Source organism: Urocitellus parryii, chromosome 1 (assembly GCF_045843805.1).
Source record: "Urocitellus parryii isolate mUroPar1 chromosome 1, mUroPar1.hap1, whole genome shotgun sequence".
NCBI lineage: Eukaryota > Metazoa > Chordata > Mammalia > Rodentia > Sciuridae > Urocitellus > Urocitellus parryii.
Genome location: NC_135531.1, coordinates 8,158,422 through 8,176,487, shown reverse-complemented (window position 1 = coordinate 8,176,487; position 18,066 = coordinate 8,158,422). Strand labels below are relative to the sequence as shown.

The 18,066-nt window shown below is 46.8% G+C and overlaps 1 protein-coding gene across 1 annotated transcript in view; it reads left to right on the top strand.

Moving 5' to 3' along the window:
* Sema5a (semaphorin 5A) overlaps positions 1–18,066 on the top strand; it is a 446,744-nt gene that overhangs the window by 285,143 nt on the left and 143,535 nt on the right. The window contains exons 7-8 of the mRNA XM_026397069.2: positions 4,938–5,036; positions 6,765–6,978. Coding sequence (XP_026252854.2) covers positions 4,938–5,036; positions 6,765–6,978 — 313 coding nt within the window. The remainder of the gene's footprint in view (positions 1–4,937; positions 5,037–6,764; positions 6,979–18,066) is intronic.

Here is an 18,066-nt window from a genome sequence, read left to right as displayed (position 1 = left end):
CTCTGGATTTTTGACACTAAGTTCCTAGGATTGTTTTGCTAGTTAGTGGGAGCATTTTGATTAAAATCCAGGGTTCTCTGAATTGTTCTTCCTGCTGTATCCCTTGCTCTTACTTCTTGAGTTGCCAAATCATCTGGTAAAGAGGTAAACTCCTAGGGATGAGGAGAAGAAAGGCATGACACCCCCTGCCTAACAACTTGGTGGTTGACATTTTCATCCGAAGCCTAAATATTTATGAAAGCTGTAAACAGTGTGTGTGACACACTATAGAACTACCTCTGTTCTTTTAAATCACTTTGAAAATAGAGTGTGTTTTAGGTAAAATACTAACATCATGTTAAGATTATGCAAACCATTTTTTTTTTAAATTTTGTTATCAAGGTGTTTAAGTATCCTACAGAGTCAGTGCAGTTGAGAATATACACAGTATATTTTAATATATTAAGCCACTATACATCATGTAGCATATAATAGACAATTATACACAGGTGTGTGCTTATGTATTCCTCTTTCTCTTTATATGTACAGTCACAGCCTCCTCATCCTTGGGTTCCACCAATCAGGATCATGTGCTGTGGAGTGAGGACCACAGTGGTCACATCTGTACTGAACATGCACAGATTTTTTTTTTCCATTTATGACTTCCTAAACAATACAGCAACTATTTGCATATCATTTGCATCGTATTGGGTGTTATAACTCATCTAGAGATAATTCAAACTCCCAATTCAAATTGGGAGGATGTACAGAGTTCATACAGAAATTCTACCTCTTTTTTATGAGGGACTTGAGATCTTGGTAGCTTTAGGGTTCCTGGAACCAATCCCCATGGATACCTAGGAGTACTATATATTGCATCTATAGCATGTATGTACATATATGCATGTTTCACACACACACACACACACACACACACATCTGATTGGACACTATGTGTTTCTTTCTTTTTTTGAGTCATCTGGTAATCATGACTTTGGTCAGTGTATATTCCCCTTTTCAAAGGTTCCTGCTATTACTATAAATGTCTGCTCTTTAGCACTCTGGGTGCTCACAGAGGTAATGCATCAAGAGAAAGCCAGTACTGTCACCAGGAATGCCCCAGTTGGCCTCAGGCCAGAAGGCTTCCAACCCAACCCCTCCTCCCTGGAATCCATAGGTTGTGATGAGCTGCGGGCTTCTCAGGTGACACCAAGGGGTCTGCTCTTTTTGCAGGTCTTTTGTTTACACAGTTAGGTAGGTTTTTTTGTTTGTTTGTTTGTTTTTAAAGCAAAACAGACCTGTTGAAGGGAAAAAAAAAATCACCAATTCACTCATTAAGAAATTAGCCCTAAAATGTGCTTTCTCTCCAGGGTCTGGGTGTAGGACCCATGTCCTTGAAACCAAGTGGGCATTACCCATCCCCCTGGAAAGCCCCGTCTGAGTCAGTGACCTTGCATCTGGGCTATCTAGTCTCAAAGGACTTGCTGGGAGTCAAGGACAGGTGGATCACAAAGGATCCCTTTAATATTCAAGTGTTATTATCCAAATGTCCATTGGCAGCACTCAGTGTCAACCAGAAGCCATGTAGCAGCAGGCTGCTGTGGCCGGGGAGATGTGCACTAGCACATCCTGGAGAAGCAGAATTCATTAAATCCTCTTAACCCATTTTTAAGGTAGAGAAGCTGAATAAACCAAAGAATTCTTAGATGAGAAAAGGAAAAGCATAGGCATTTAACTATGCTGATTTATAAGAGAAACCTTTAAAAGAGTCCCCAGGGACTTCTGCACAGATGGTGCCTGTAGTTGAAAGTGGTGATTCCAAACACTGCTCCAAGCAAGTTCCCATAGCCCAAGAGAAGGCCGAGTCGGGAGCAGGGATTAACAGAGAGATCTGCTGGTACGTCTTCCACCGGATTATCTGTGTCTTAGAACTGCCTGCAGGAGTAGGCTCGGTCTTGCGAAGCCTGCACTCTATGCCATTTCCTCTCATTCCTAAATGTGACTGTGCTCAGAAGCTGAGTACCTCTGCTTTCTTCCTTTTCCGTTTTTGCGTTGTTCTGCTTGTACTTGCCCCCACCTCTCTTTATAAGAAATTATTGCTTTAAGTGTGTGTACTTGTTTAGATTTCAGGGAGAACCTGAGCCTGGCTGAGCCTCATGTCTTGATGACAAAGCAGAGGTGAAGCCTCTGCTGGCCTTCACAGGTTGCTCCTCAGGGACCTGAGTGAGCACACCTTGACCTGGACTCTTCCTTCTGCAACATGTGCCATTGGAGCTCACTGTGACCAGGCCCAACTAGAACAGTGTCTCAGGACCCTCAGCAGGTCCCACATCGTTATAGGTGTCTCCAGGTTCCACAGGCTGGGTCTGTCCTCCATCCCTTCAGAAAGATTCTGCACTGGCCACCTTGTCTGGCTGCCCTGATCCCGGACATTGACCTCCTCCTTCCCTCCCTGCCTGCAGCACAGAGAAGCCCATCAGAGGGAGCAGCCCAGTGCATTCTCCTGTCCTCTGCTCTCACTGCAACAGTTCTGCATCCTCTCTCATCCCCTGTGTCCTCTGAGATTTTAGACTGCCCCTTTTGTCCAACCGGCCTCTCTGGCACACATGCTGCTGCATCCTGATTGTCACACGACTGACATACTTTCCAGTTCTTCTTCAGGCTTCTCATGGGCCATCGGGAATGTTGCAACCTACAATCTCATTTGCTCTTTGTTTTTCTTGAGTGAGATTGAGATAAGCACATCCCCCTCCCCCTCATTTTCTATCTGGATTGTTCCCCTTTCCAAAATCAACTAGAGGCCCTTGCTTTTTCCACCGGGCCTGTAGAACTCCGTATCTCTTCAGTCTGCATGACCCTCTTGGAATAATTCATCCGTGACTGTGTTGTCCCTGCTTATCTGGCTGCTCCTGGTACATTTGTACCCAACGGAGGCTCTTGCTTTAAAAAAAGAAATGTTCCTTTCCATCTCATCTTGTTGTTAAAACAGCTCTAAAAGCAGCAACAAAAAAAACAAACAAAATCCCCAGCCTCTGCACTTTTGGTGATTTTCCATCCTGCTCTCTACCATGGCGTCATTATCTTGTCTGTCACCCATGATGGCCCTTAGGCATACTTGCCTGTGCTCTGGAAGATGTCACCCATCACAGGCCCTGGGGCAGGCACATTTCCTGTTTTAATTCTCACTGGATGTCATGCTTGCAGAAACTCCTGGGCATCTCTGCCACGTCCTTCCTGTTCCCAGCCTGGGAAGGGACTCTCGGATACCTGTGTTGGCTCTTTTCCTTTGGGACTCTGCTGCCCCTTCCCCAGTATAAGGAGGTCAGAGAACAACATGCTTCTCAGGCTGCCTCAACTTCCCAGTTGCCCACTCGACTGTCTCTGTTTACTCCTTACTCCTTTGAAGTTAACTGAGATCTTTCTGGGGTTTCTTTTTGTTTGTTTGTTGTTTCTTTTTATTTCTCAGTTTATCAACCAGTGATGATTTGTTGTCACCCTGGTCAGTAATGGTATTTCAATACATGCTCAAAAGCAGATTCAGTATCTGGGTGCTTTTCCTTGTCAGAGGCAGGCTGTGGGTTCTGCAGATCAGTATCATATTTGAGATGGGGCTTCCCTGGGACTGAGAGAGGACTGCTCTGCCACAGGATCTGCACTGTCCTGAGTTCACACAGTATGTGATTTGATGGTCAGGACACCATGGGGTGTCACCTGTGCCCTATCTCTATGTCCTGCTGATTTGCCAGGTTCTGGCATTGTCCTATCACATCTGACACCTTGGTCCAGGCATGAAGTGACAGAGCGGGAATTATGAAGGGGCTCCCTACACACCCCTTTGCTTCATCCTCCCCATGTCTATCTTATCTTCCACGTTGAATCTCAGTGTCCTCTAATGGGAAGCATGAGCTCAATTCAAAATGTCACTCACTAACAGCATTTAATGGGTCTTTCAGTGTCAGGGCAAAATGCTCACTCACTAGGCTGGCCCAGGTCTCTCCCCCAGCATATGCACTGCTTTTTCTGTTCCAATGAAGTCACTGTGCTTTCCCTCACCACCAAGCCTCAGCCCAGTGCAGTCCCCTAAAGGCTGGCATGTACCCTTTAAGCACCTCCTCCAGGAAGCCTCACAAAATCTCCTTCTTCCTTTAAAACACATCAGAGGGGTCAACTTCTCAGGAAGCCGTCCCACCCCTCCATTCTTCCTTTCCCCTTTGGAACTGAGTAACAGAATGTTCCTCTGTGCAGCCTCATTATAGCATGTGGCCAGCTGTATAGACAAAGTTATAACCCTTCTGATTTTGCAGCCTTCGCTGTGACTTCTAGCTCTGTGCCTGCTGGACAGTAGCCAATGAATGACTGAAGAGCTGTGTGTGCACACACAGCCGTCACTGCTATGGCCCTACCACAAAAAATAACCCGTCTCTAGATTTTCCCCAGCATGGGGGGACCCTTCTTTATTTGTGATATTTTTGCTTGCCAATCAGTGAGTTAATAAGAGTCAATAGATATTTCCTGTGCATTTAATACAATTCGAGCCTCTCAAGAAAAACTTGTTCCAGTTCTTGACAGTTTTACATACAACCTTCCTAGTGAAGAAGCATTTACAAGGTTTTTATGAAGTGCCAGGGAGGTTTTCCACGAGAAGCATCTAATAGATTCCTTTTATTTACTTTCCTAATACATGCCCAGGAAAATATAAAGTTTGCACTACAATTCAAAATGAACCCATGATGATCAAAAGAAGATGCAGACTTTGAGAATTTAATTGAACATTCTTGTATCATTATGAATATTTTCTGCTGTAGATATGGAAAGCCAGATTAACATTTTTTGTGACTTTTGGTCAATATCTCAGAGGCTTATTTATTTTTTTACTAGCCAGACAAAAAAATGCACTCATGCTTCTCTTCCTCTTCCTTAGAGGCCTTGTCAATCGTCTGTTGGCTTTTCTTTTCCAGGAGGAGTGTCAGAACTACATCCGGGTGCTTTTGGTGGGTGGCGACCGGCTCTTCACCTGTGGAACAAATGCCTTCACACCTGTGTGCACCAACCGCTCGGTAGGCTGCATGGAAGTCGCCAGAACTTAGCTTTGAAGATTGTCCAGACTCAGGCTTTAAGTGCATTTCTATACGGCAAAGGGGTTCTCTTTAATTTAAAAATAACTTTGATAAAATAAATATCTAATTTGTTGATTTATTTCTAATTGAAAATGCCAATAATACAAGGAAATAAATAGTTATTGGTCCTTTAAACTATTTCAATCAGCATTTTCCCTACCAGTGACCCTAAACATTAATCTGAAGCATATTCTTTTTATTTTCTTATCTAAGAGATATTGTTTAAGTATCAAAATCAGAATCCAGAGGAAGAAAATATAATCTATAAATTGGATTAAAACCATGTAAAACCGAGAGAGAGAGAGAGAGAGAGAGAGAGAGAGAGAGAGAGAGAGAGAGAGCAAACAACTATGAAGAAGGGTGAAGTAAATGTGTAACTGATCCTCTCTCTGAGCCTGTTGTTCCAGACTGGGATCTTCAGTAGGCACGTCCCATTGCAGGAGCATGGCAGTGTCAGCACGCATGCCTGAGATCTTCTTTATCAGAGTATTAATTTAATTTTTCTTGGGGTATATAATGAGGAAATGCCACTATGTCAATCTCTGGTAGGGCAACTTCTCTCCCAACCTTAATTCATCATGTTTCTACTGTTCCTTCTTTAAAACCTAATGACCAGGGACTGGGGTTGTGGCTCAGTGGTAGAGCGCTTGCCTTGCAGGTGTGAGGCACAGGGTTTGATCCTCAGCACCACATAAAAATAATACACAAAATAAAGGTATTGTGTCCATCTACAACTAAAATAAACAAATAAATAAATAAAAACTTAACGATCAGTTATTGGGAATTATGGGAGGAGGCGGACCCTAGGAGACCATGTTCCAGAGAGCTCCCAGGCTCTGCACACACTTCAGTGCTTGACGTCAGCAGTGTCTCAGTCCTCGATGTCTACCCCGTGAGCTGGCTCCTCTTCGTGGGCCTGTTTTATGAAAGAGTCTGAGAGTCTGAGTAACTTCCGCAGGGCCAGATGCCCAGCAGTCGACAAGCCGCGTGCCTGCACCTCCGCTGGAGCCCTCTGCACTGTTCACTCTCAGTTAAGAGTTAGGACCCAGATTGATTCTTGCCAGATCCCCCAACCTCCAAGGAGCTCCTCTCATTCAGTGACTGTCCGGAATCCTGCATGTGGGAAGCTGTACTCAGCAAGATGATACCAGGACACCCCTGTGGCTCTCAACTGAGAGGAAAATATATTACAGGGATGCGCATACATGGTCCACACACCGCCTGTCATTGCCAAGAACACATTATTTAGGGCTACTTGCAATCTTTTTATCCACAGTTTCTATTGAACAAATTGTATATAATCCTTTATTGTGATTTATATATCTACCGATATTGAAGTGGGGTTCTTCATCAAAGTGGAAAATAAGCAGCACTCATGTATTATAAATCAGAACCATAAATACAATAATCTCACTTCACATGTTGTGGGTATTCAGTAGCATGAGGTGCAGTGGCTCTAAAGGAAGCAGACAGACAGTGAATGATAGGTTCTCCAGTCCCGACCACAGCGGGCTGACTTCATGAAGTTGGAGTGTGAAAGTTTGTCATCTCCTAGGATCCCAGAGAGTTTATTGCACACTCTTTACTCAGAACTGCAGAGACGGGGTCCACCAGCACCTTTTAAGGGTTCTTGGAGTCTAACTGCTGTCTCTCTTGTCTTCACAACAGTTGAGTAACCTGACCGAGATCCATGACCAGATCAGTGGCATGGCCCGCTGTCCATACAGTCCCCAGCACAACTCCACGGCTCTGCTCACGGCTGGTGGGGAGCTCTATGCTGCAACGGCCATGGATTTCCCAGGGCGTGATCCCGCCATTTACCGAAGCCTGGGGATTTTGCCGCCTCTCCGCACGGCTCAGTACAACTCCAAATGGCTGAACGGTAAGCCGCACAGTCACTCCAGTGCCCCCTCTCATTTGTGTGTGACACTGTGTTATTTGATGCTTGAAAATGAACTGTCAGGCTTTCCAAAGAAAATCAAAATCTTCATTTTGTAAAGAAATCTAAATGTAATGCATTTACTAAGGATTGGAAGAGCATCATGTGACTCTTTAGTAAATAGAAAGATCAATGATGTTCTTTACCCGCTAGACCATAATAAGAGGGCTTATGTTATTTGACCAGTCATCAAAGTTCAGCTGCTTTTTCCTGATCTGTTGTTTTCCTACTCATGACAAAGTCAGAAGAGGGTGCTGACCATCCAATCCAAGACTGGCTGTGGGTCCTGATAGGTGCTACCTGAAATCCTGTGCTCTGCACATGCATGAGTGTGACCTCACACACACACACACACACACACACACACACACACACACTCACAAAGGCAGTGTGGGTACCATGTGTCACTCAGCATTTATGTGGTAGTTTCCAGAAAGATGCAGTCCTGAGTTTGCCAGTGTGATATTCACTAATTTGAAGTTTCCAGCTATAGGAAGGTTGGATGCCCTTTTGCCCAGGACAAGGGAATTGTGTAGACAAGAATTTCTCACCCCCAGCAACACTGCTGTGGGGGATGGTCATTCTTTGCTTTGGAAAAGGCATTCTCCTTGCTGTAGGGTGTTCAGCAGCATTCTGACTGTACCTGCCAGTGGCTAGTGCACGGCCCTCCACTCAATTGTAATGACAAAAAAAAAAAAAATTATAAATTTTCAAATATCCCTTGGATAAAAGTACTGGTTTGGCTATCAATGTGCATATTTATCTTGATGTGTGTGTGTGTAGATACACATACAAAGTATTTTGCCAAATTATATAATCAACTTAAGCATCGCTGTTTGCCTCTAAGTACCCCCTTGTAGAAAAAAGAATGTCCTCATCGTTAAGTTCCCACGGTAGCTGAATGGCAGTATTGCTTCCAAATGGCAACGTGGATTGTTCTCCCAAACTGAAGCCATAACTGGATTTCTCCCATTAACAGAATCTTTGTTGAATTGTTTTTGACTGAAAACAACACTTGATGGGCAGTCTCTTTGGGGCCCTGGAATTCCATCTGTGTGACTTTAAGTTGTTCTATTTATTGTTGATTTTTTATAACAAGCAAAGGGACCAGTTGAAAAATCAAACAAGACCTCTGCCTGCCACCACAAAGGCTTGTGATTAGCATTGATGAAAATCAACAAAGTGGAACTGGAAGCACCATGTCTCTCTCCCCAAAAGTGATGCCTTAAGAACATCAGGCCGCAGTGGGAGTTAGAAACACGGCTCCCTCCTTCCATGAGACCCTGAAACACAACTGACAGGCAGTCAGGTGGTGAGAGTCCCTTACCTTCCGGCTGGAATCCTCTCCATTTGGGAATTGGGTGATGTCATGCAGGTAGGAAAAGAGCCCCCTCTGTGCTTGGCATGGTTGTGGTGGGCATAACACATTATTTGCTGCATGGAGAGATTAATGTTTTAGATTCCTCCCATGGACTGCCACTCATATATCTGGTAATTCCAGAAATTGAAAATAATTTGAAGGTAAATATGGTGGACCTTCCACCCAGTCCATGGTGTCAGCAGAGCTCACATGACATTGAATCACCTACATTTCTCAGAAGAGGACACCCATCTGGCCTCCATGGGAGACCCTCAATTCAGGCAGAGAGTGCGAGCCAGGCCTGAGGGCTCTCAGGTCTTGCATGTGAGGTGCCATCTTGTGTTCTGGGGGTCACATTGTCCTTTACTGAACCCTGTGATGCTGTTTCCTCTGCTGGTTGCTCTGGCTTCCGACGACCCATCTTCCACCCAAGATGGACTCTGGCGGTTGGCTCCCTGTAGCTCTGCTCCTGCTCTGCTGGGCCTAAGAAAACTTATTCTCACCAAGTGACTTGGAACCAAGTGACTTTGCAAGCCATCTGCCCTTTACTGGATATGCTCATCCCAGGTCCTTTCTCCTTAGATCTTCCACTTCCAATCTCCCCTGCCTGCTCCCTGCAGACCCAGCCCCAGGGAACCTCCCCCCTGCATGCTGAAGAGAGCCGAGGGGAGAAGCGATGGGATGTAGTGTAGCCTCTGCCCTCTGCACAGGCCCTCAGGGTGACTCTGCAGTAGTCACAGTCCCCAGTCCCCACTCTGTCCCCCTTCTACTTCCCACTCCAGCCCTCCCCTACTCTGAATCTCAGCAGGTGCCTTTCACCTCTTATTTCCCAGAGAAATGCTAGGTCTCAGAGGTGTCCCCTTAGGAACCCTGCAAACATGCCCTGTATTGTCACTTTTGTCCACAGCTGATTCTTTCCGCTGTGCTCTAGAGTTCCTTCCTTCCTTCTTTCCTTCCCTCCCTCCCTCCCTCTTTTCTAAAAGTGTCACATTATTCATCATCCTTTCTTTTTTACCATAACCTCTCCTTTATTCCTCTCCAACATTGACTGTCATTATTTTAGAAAAATGCTCACATTGCTTCACTCATAAATAAGACAAAAACAAAGAAACCCAAACCAGCTAAGTAAACAACACCCATATCTCCGCCGTGTCCAAGAATGCTCCTATTTCCTGTTGTAGTTTTAAAGCCTTTTTAAATGATGCTTTTATGCTCTGAGCTTTTAGCCGATTGATTGCTCCCGATTCAGCCAATTGATTGATGTGACTGCCAGGTCCCCTCCACCCCCACCACATCAGAGCCACCTGTAGTCCAATCCCAGATCGGGGCCTTCGCTCGGACCACAGCAGGTCTGGCTTTGTCTCTGAGAGCCTCATGCTCTGTCAGGCTCGGGAGTGTCATGCCTGCCTGTCATTTCCCTGTCCCGCTGCCTGTCTTGGGTGGACTGTGTTAGTGTCCTGTGGCTGCCATCACAAAGTACCACAGACCGGTGGCTTAAGCAACAGATGCTCATTTTCTTCAGTTTTAGAGGCTGGAGTCCAAGATGAAGGCTTCTGTAGGACTGGCATGTCCTTGCCATGTAGATGACCAAATCCTCCTGGTCTTCACGGGGGCTCCCTTCCACTTGTTGGTATCCTAATCTACTCCCTAAGGACACTGACCATACTGGATTCAGGCTGACACTAATGACCTTGTTTTAGCCTAATGACCTCATTAATAACCAAGTGCATCTGTGTTCTGGGGTACTGGAGGTTGGGGTTTCAGCATATGAATTTAGGAGTACACAGTCCAGCCCAGAGCAGGCTCCAGATTCAGCCATTCATCTGAGCTGGACACTCGTACATCCCTGACGATTCCTTTTCCCACTCCCCAGACACACTGTACCCTGTCCACTGAGGCCCACGTGCTGGCTTCTAGATCTGGGAGCTTCTTCCCATTTCCTCAGTTCTTGCCTGAAACGCTGCACAAGCCCCTCTCTGACCTACTCTGCTTGGAGCAGCCAGCACGAGCTGTTGAATAAGGTCACCTCGGTGGCTTTAGTCCCTGTCCCTTTCCTGCCTTCCCTTTGCTTGGAGAAGAACACTCCACTCTCTGGTGGTTTTGGCTTGCAGTGACTGTTCTATGACCTCTGGCCACATCTGCTTGCTCTCTCTCCTCCCATCCATCCCTGCAAGCTGCTCGCTGAAGTCCTCCCATGACCCAAGACCCTCCTGCTCTGGCCCATTGCCCAAGCCGTCCCCTCCGCCTGGACAGTCTCGCCCAGATCCAGGGAGCTGCCTTTTCAGTCCTCCAGGCTCAGCTCCTGCGTCTCCCTGGAGGAGCCTCCTCCGGCCGTCCATCTTGGAACCTCCCGGTGACCGTGCCACTGCTCTGCCACATCCTTAGTGGCAGGAGGCACAATTTGTCACCACATGTTGATGTTTCCTATCTCTAGAAAGCTGCTTCCTTACCATATTGCATTGGCCTTGTTCATTCCTGGGGATCCGCAGAGCCTGCACAATGCTGCAGGTGTTAACAGGTGAACTGTAGGGTACCATCCTCCGTCCCAAGGAGGAGCAGACGGATGTTTCTAAACACGTTGACTCTTATGTCCTTCAACTTTTTACTAAGTCTCATTCTGCGTACAAAGTGGTCGCGACCACTGGCCTGGTAAGTAATTGTGAATGAGAGTGATAGGGCTCATGGACACGTGGGACAGTGGGACTGAGGCAGTGACAGTGCCCTTGGAACAGTGCCAGAGCCTGTGGCAGGCCCTCGAATTTTTCTAAAAAGTCAGCGATGTGAACTGTCCTGTGCCATCCCTGGCTTTGCAAAGCTGGCAGCTGAGTAACCGTGTGGCTCCGTGAACCAGCACAGAAAGCCCAGCACGTCCCTTGCTAGAGGTGAATTCATCCTGGGCTGCAGTTTCCAGGATGAAGCCTGAACTCCGCCCCCTGTCAGGGGCCTGGGGAGCTGGTCCTGCCTTTTCCTCTCCTGGTCTCTCTTCCTCACCCTGCATCTTCTTCCTAGAACCTCCCTTACTCCCTCCCCTCCTGCACTCAGGCTTTGTTTTTCGGCTCATTTCTCAGCACCCTTCAATTCCTGCACTGAGAGCCCTCCGTGACGCTCCAGTTCTCCTTCCTCAGGGAACCACAACACTCGTTCCTGGCTCCATTGCCCTTGATCCGTCCCTGCCTTGTTTGTATTTCTGTGTCCTCACTGTGCTGTGGAGCCCAGAGGTTTGGGGTAGCACTCTGCGCCTTTCCTAATGTTCAGCCTCAGGCTTGCAGGTGGAAGGCAGAGGCTCTGAAGCCTGATGGACTTGAGGTTGAATCTCAGTTTCCTCATCTGCAAACTGGGCCTAACTATCCCCCTGAGCCTGCTGCTCTGAGACTAAGATGAGCCTGTGGGATGAAGATGATGATTAGCACCAGGCTCCTAATTACCAGTTACCAATCAATTAAGGTAGTTGCCATGAACTCCTCATGGCTGATACTTATCTGTTGCATGGCAGGCAGTCAGTAAGTGGTTGTTGACAGTGAATGAATGAACACTTTGGCCTCTGGTTCCTGAATTACTGCAGCTACCAGCCTCCCCTTTCAACCTGTTTTCTGGCACTGAGAGGCCTACTTGGCTCCCTTGCTGTCCTTAGGGAATGGCCTCTCCCTGGCCTGCTCTGCCGTATGCAGGCATTGAGCACCTGCCTGGAACTGCCCAATCATGGCATCTCCAGACCTTTGCACAACCTGGAGCCTCCAGGAGGCCATTGCTCAGCTAACAGCAGCTCACTTATTATAAGCAATACTCACTCCTTTGTTTTGGATGCTTTCCAGTTTCTTCCAACCTTTTTGTGAGGATAAAAGAAAATTGTCTCAGCAGGAGGAGCCTGGCACATAGCACCTGCTAACCGAGGTCAGCAAAATGTTGGCTTTTCGGCTCACTGCTGTGATTTGCTCTGTGCAGGACAGTTTGCCTATGCATGGGGCAGTCCCTTTCTCTTCTAGTTAACTGATGGAGGACCAGCAGAGCCATCCCTAGTCCATTCCTAGTAACTATTATGTGACCAAGAATCCTCCTCCCGCCAGCCATCAGCCGACTCTGCCTTGTCAAGACAGCCTCTAGTACATTTTGAACAGTGTGGATGGTTCCTGGATTTTTTTCCTCCAGAATTCCCAAACAAAGTAGCACAAACTGTGTGATTCCAAATGAACAGTGTTTACTCTCTCAGAGCTCTGGAGCTACAGCTCCAAAATCCAGGTGCTGCCAGGGCCAGGGGCCTTTAAGGTCTCCCGTGGGGGATCCTTCCTTGCTCCTTGGAGCTTTGGTGGCTTCTGTTCTGGGCCTTGTGGTGGCACTCCTGTCTCTGCCTCCATGGTCACATGGCCATCTTCCTGTGTGACTCTGTGTAAAGTCCTCGCTCCTTAGAAGACACCAGCCATTGGGCTAGAGCCACCCTATGCACCTCATTTTAACTAGGTTACATCTGCAAAGACACTTTTCAAATAAGGTCATGTTCACAAAAAAGAGAGGTCAGGACTTCAATGTCAGTTTTAAGGGGACACAACCCACCCCATATCACTGTCTAACAAAGAAACGCTCCCAGGTGGGAATGAGGGCCACCATGCCTCACTTTCTGGCCACCATCTCACCTCCCTCCTGTGCTGTGGGGTCAGTGTGTCTGTCTCTCAGGCTTCCCAATCAGGCGCATCTTCCTCTCTTGGCAGACAATGTCGCCTTCTGGTTTTCAGTAGCATAAGAAGTCACTGAGCAGGAAGAAGAGAGCTCTCTGTCTGCTTTGCCAAAGATGGAGATGGTTTGCCCCTGTTTCTTTGTCCTCCCTGCAGAGCACTGGTGTGGAAAAATACATTCCCTAGAACTGCTTCCCTCCCTGTTTAGCCTTCCCACCCCAGGATCTCGGGAAGGGAACCTCTCCCCATGCATGTCTCTACCACGGACCTTGCCTTGCTCCGTCCACTCTAGAATCACTCCCTCAGAGGACACAGTGAGGAGCTGGCAGAAATGACTGCCGGGACACTCCAGGCCAAGACAAGCACATAGGCAGAGAGGACACGTGTTCAGATATGGCCAGGACCTGGTAGGCTGTGGCCATTGGGAGACTCCAGTCTCTCAGGATCTCTGGTGCCTCAAGGCTAATCTTCAGGCAAATGATGGGATCCACCTGTTTATGGTGATGTCCTGTTTGGACACAGGGAACTCCGAGGAAGGATCTGCCAACTTCTAAACTTCCCATCTTATCTCCCAGAACCCCAACAAAACTATCTGGTATGGTTCCTCAACCTTCCTTTAGCAATCCACTTCCCAGGACCTAATACCAGAGTTCCAAGTGCAGTTTCTTAGAGTACAGTGCAATTTCCTACATAGGTGTCTTACCTGCACCTGTGCACGGTGACCCAGGTGAGGCTGTTCCATCAACTGTAGCACAGGCTGGTACGGAGAGGGGGAACAGGGATGGCCAGGGCTCTGGGTGCCTTTGTAAATTTTGTCTGTGTCCTCTTACCTGGCTGGTGTAACCTGCTCTGTCTGCCTGTACAGACCCATGTGCTCTCTGGTGTCCTACATGGAGCCATGTGAAGTTCCTGGGAACATCCTGCTCCTCACCGTGCACAGGGTATTTATTCTGCCCTCACTTGCCAGGGTTTTTGCCTCCTGGTGAATTCCTGTTTCTCCATGGCTTGCCTTGAAGGTTGTTTCCTGAGACCCGCTTGAGTCTATCCTGTCCCTTCTTGGCACAGTCCATGGTTGCACCTGCATGCACAGCCTGGGGACTCTGGTGTCTTCTCCTGCCCCAAGTCTACAAAATCCTCCATTTCACCTGAGGAGAAAGCCACAATGCCAGCAGCTGGCGGCCCATGCCCTCCCTGCCCTTATCTCATTGACCCGCTTCTCGCTGCCTCAGTCTCAGCCTCTCAAAGGCTGCACAGTGGCTCTGGCTCTTCCTTCTCTTCCAAGGCCCAACAAACGTTTTCTACAAAGGGCCACAGATGAAATATGGTAGGCTTTGCTGTCCATATGATCTCGTTGCAGCTTTTCAGTTCCACCATATAGAACGGAAGCAGCCATTGCCAGGGCTTGCGTGAGCGTGGCTGTGTGCTGATAAAACTTCAACACAAAACAAACTGCAGGTCGGATCTGGGGCAGGTGTTGGAGTGTGCCAGTCCCTGTTCTAACCGACAGCTCTGCCCCTCAGCCAGCCGCCCAGCTGCTTCAACTCTACAAGTCTTTGCCCAGATGTCACCTTTGCCATGGGGCTATACCCTGGCCCCCTTACTTTAAAGCCAGGCCCTCTCCTATCTGGTCCTCAGGACCTCTTTCCACGCTCAGTGTTTAACGTGATCCATTGCAATCTCATCACCTCCTTCTGCCACCAGAATGAACGGTCCCGGTGTCTGGAGCTGATGTATTCTGTATGCCGACTTATTTTACATGCTTATAGCAGTGCTGGACACATAGCAAGCACTCAGTAAATACTTTTTAAATAAATGAATTAATGTCATTGGTGTGCTCCCTAAATTCATACTGAAGCAACCCCCAAAGTGACGCCACCATGATGTGGGATGTGAGTCTGGGTGTCACAGCCTTTGGGATGTGAGTAGCTATGGGAATGGGACCCTCATGACTAGGGCTAGAGCTCTTAAGAAAGGCCGCCTGAATTCTCCACCGTGTGAACCCGAAAGCAGGCCCTCACCAGATACTGAGTCTAAAGGAAACTGGGAACTTTAGAGCCTGAAGAGCTGTAAGGAAATGTGTCTTTTGTTTGTAAGTTCCCCTCGGGGCCTGGGGTATAGTTCTGTAAGAGAACACTTGCCCGGCATGCAACTCTCAGCATTGGGGGGGTGGGGACCTACCCTGGTATTTTTATTATAGCAGCCTGAGCAGGCCGAGACATGGGGGAACAGTTATTTCTTAGTTTCCCCCACTAGTTTATTAATTCCTTGAGGACAGAAATTGTACATGAGCCACTTTCATGAGCTCAGTCATCTTACTCAGAGCCAGAAGCCCAGTCAAGGCTTGATCAGCATTGCTTAGTCAGCATCTGCTGAATGAGTAAGAAATAAGCACATTTCACAAAAAGCAAAATATGAATATTGTTGCGAAATAAAGGTAAATATTCTATTAATTGTATTCCAGAATTTAAAACAAGTAAAAGCCCCTCCCCAAACATTTTTATGCTTGAAACGGACTCAATTTCAAGCATTTGGGGAAAAAAAAATGTTCCTTTTAAACTCCCATTTTGTTTGGGAACCCCTTTCAGCCATTACTTACTCACTTTTCAAAGGCAACGTGTTTGATTGGATAACATTCCGGAGGAATCTGGAACATTGAGGCATGTGTTTGAAAACGAATCCATGTTTTAAGATCAGATTTTCGCTTGTGCCCAAATCACTCTTAAAATGAATTTATGTGTTTAGAGAAATTCCTGTACAGCTTTAATGCATTAAGATATCAATCGTTAGTGACCCTTATTAAATGATTACTGTAAAGGAGGATAATAAATGTTTAATGGTTGATGCTTAAAATAGAGAAGCTGTAAAGTATGCCTTCAAGAAAATGGTCGTCAAATTAAGGAAACAATAAACTCACCAAAAGTGTAGGGGGGAGGGAAAACGTGGTGTGTCCACAGTAGTATTGTGTGAATCATGTGAGTTCTGGGGGAACTAATGCTGGGCACAGCATCAACCCTCAGTAGGAACTTGAAGACATTACCTCCTGGATAGACTAACTGTGTGAACCTCCACAGGGACATGATCCTCTAACACTCTGCCACCTGCTCATTTTCTTTCTCTGGGGAAAATGCTTGGGTGGATCAGGAAACTCTAAGGCTTCTGTTCTCTGAGATTCCAGCTGTGACCTCCTGTGGAGCAGGACTCCCTGGAAATTCAGAAGCATTCTCATTTTAGCAGGATTGTTTCTTATAGCTACGACGTTTTTAGTTAAGAAAACATGACTCTTTTGGTAACCATCTTGAAGACCCCTGGCCTGAGATACATTGATGGCGCAAGGCTACCCTAGCCTCATGAGGACTCTTTGAGGTATTTAAATACAATTATTGGCTTTCTAATTATTAAAGGTCACTTACGTGGAGGAAGAAAACCCGCTCTGTGTACCTTGAGGAGAAGTCACTTGTGCTGATTCTAAAAGGAGCTCCTCTCTGAGCTCCGCTCCTCACCCTAGGACCAGACACTAATGTTCAACAGCAGAAGCATTGACAGGCTCCGGTGACTGTGCCAGGCTCCATCCTGGGTAAAGTGAGAGCTTGTTTGGCAAAAGCACCCCAGGGTGTAAATCCCTTGTGTGCTCTGAACTGACAACATTCCTGTAGCTGGAAATTCACAATTGGAACTGAAGAAAAAAGCAAGCAAAATAAAGACAAATGAGGGCTGGGAATGTGGTGTGTGGCAAGGACAAGAAGCAGCTCTGTAAAATCAGAACAAAATAAGATTTCAGAGTCAGCAGCCTAGTTTGGTATTTTACCAGATAGGCATCTGGGGAGATGCTGGGAATGGATGCAGTGGTGAACTCAGAAGTTTAACTGGCTAGGGTCGGGGGTGGGGGGTTAGATAGGATTTAAAACATGTCAAGCAAGTTTGTGGGTCATGTGACACAGTTTTCTCGTTTTCAGGCTGGACAGTGTCCTCTATCAGAAGGCCCTGGGCAGATTGTCAGTGCTGATGGGAGGGGTATGTTTTGAAAATTGTGATGCAGACCAAACCTGATCATCTTCACTAGGTCAAAAGTCATTTTAAAATAAATGGTCTTCCTTCATATCGGCTGCCTGTTGGTGCAAGCATTACAACCTTGCTATCTCCAGTTATTACCCCAGGCCCAAGGGGGAGTTATAATGACTGTTTATAACAGATGGGAGACCCCACTCACAGGTCACTTCTAATCCTCCATACCTTGCTCCCATGGAGGCTGCATTGTCTTTCTGAGGATCAGTGCTCCAGGGCTCAGAGGGATTCACCACTGCAGGGGGTCTTGCCTGGTGTAAACCAGAGCTAGGGTTTGAAATCAGATCTGCCCCATAGCATGCAGCCTCCCCCATAGTGTGTTCCCAGCTTCTGCTTTGTTTAGTCAACTTTTAGGAAATGCTAACATCATAGGGGACCTCTGTCTCTCCTAATGTGCATACCATGATGTACAAGCCCCATGGGACAGGGATGTGGGGATGATTGAGCCTTTTCTTAATTATTCAAGTATGGAACAAAGGATCTAATGTGCTGGAATCCTTAAACTTATGAAGACAAACCTGTGGGGTGATTTAACACAGCCCTTTCTAGTACAAGTTTAGTAAGTAATACGTTGAAATCAGTTCTTAGGGTGCTCTTTGAAAACACTGTGATGAAACTCATTGAACATTGAGCATCTGAAAGCTAGGGAGCCATGGATCCCTTTCAGTATTGGGTGATGGTTCTTTTCTTGCCAGTAAGTCATTTGTAAACTGGTATTTTCAACCTGCACATTTCAAGTGGATGAATGATGCCTTCCTTTTGCCACTAAAGTATTTTGGGGGTAAGGCATGAACTCCATACAGAGCCACAGGGAGATTGCACAAAAAGTGCCATGCAGAGAATATAACACGTTGGCAGTTCCCAGCACACATGAGAACAACCTGAGAAACAGCTGAGCATTCATTGTCCAGAGAACATACAGTTTATGAGTTGCCAGTCTAT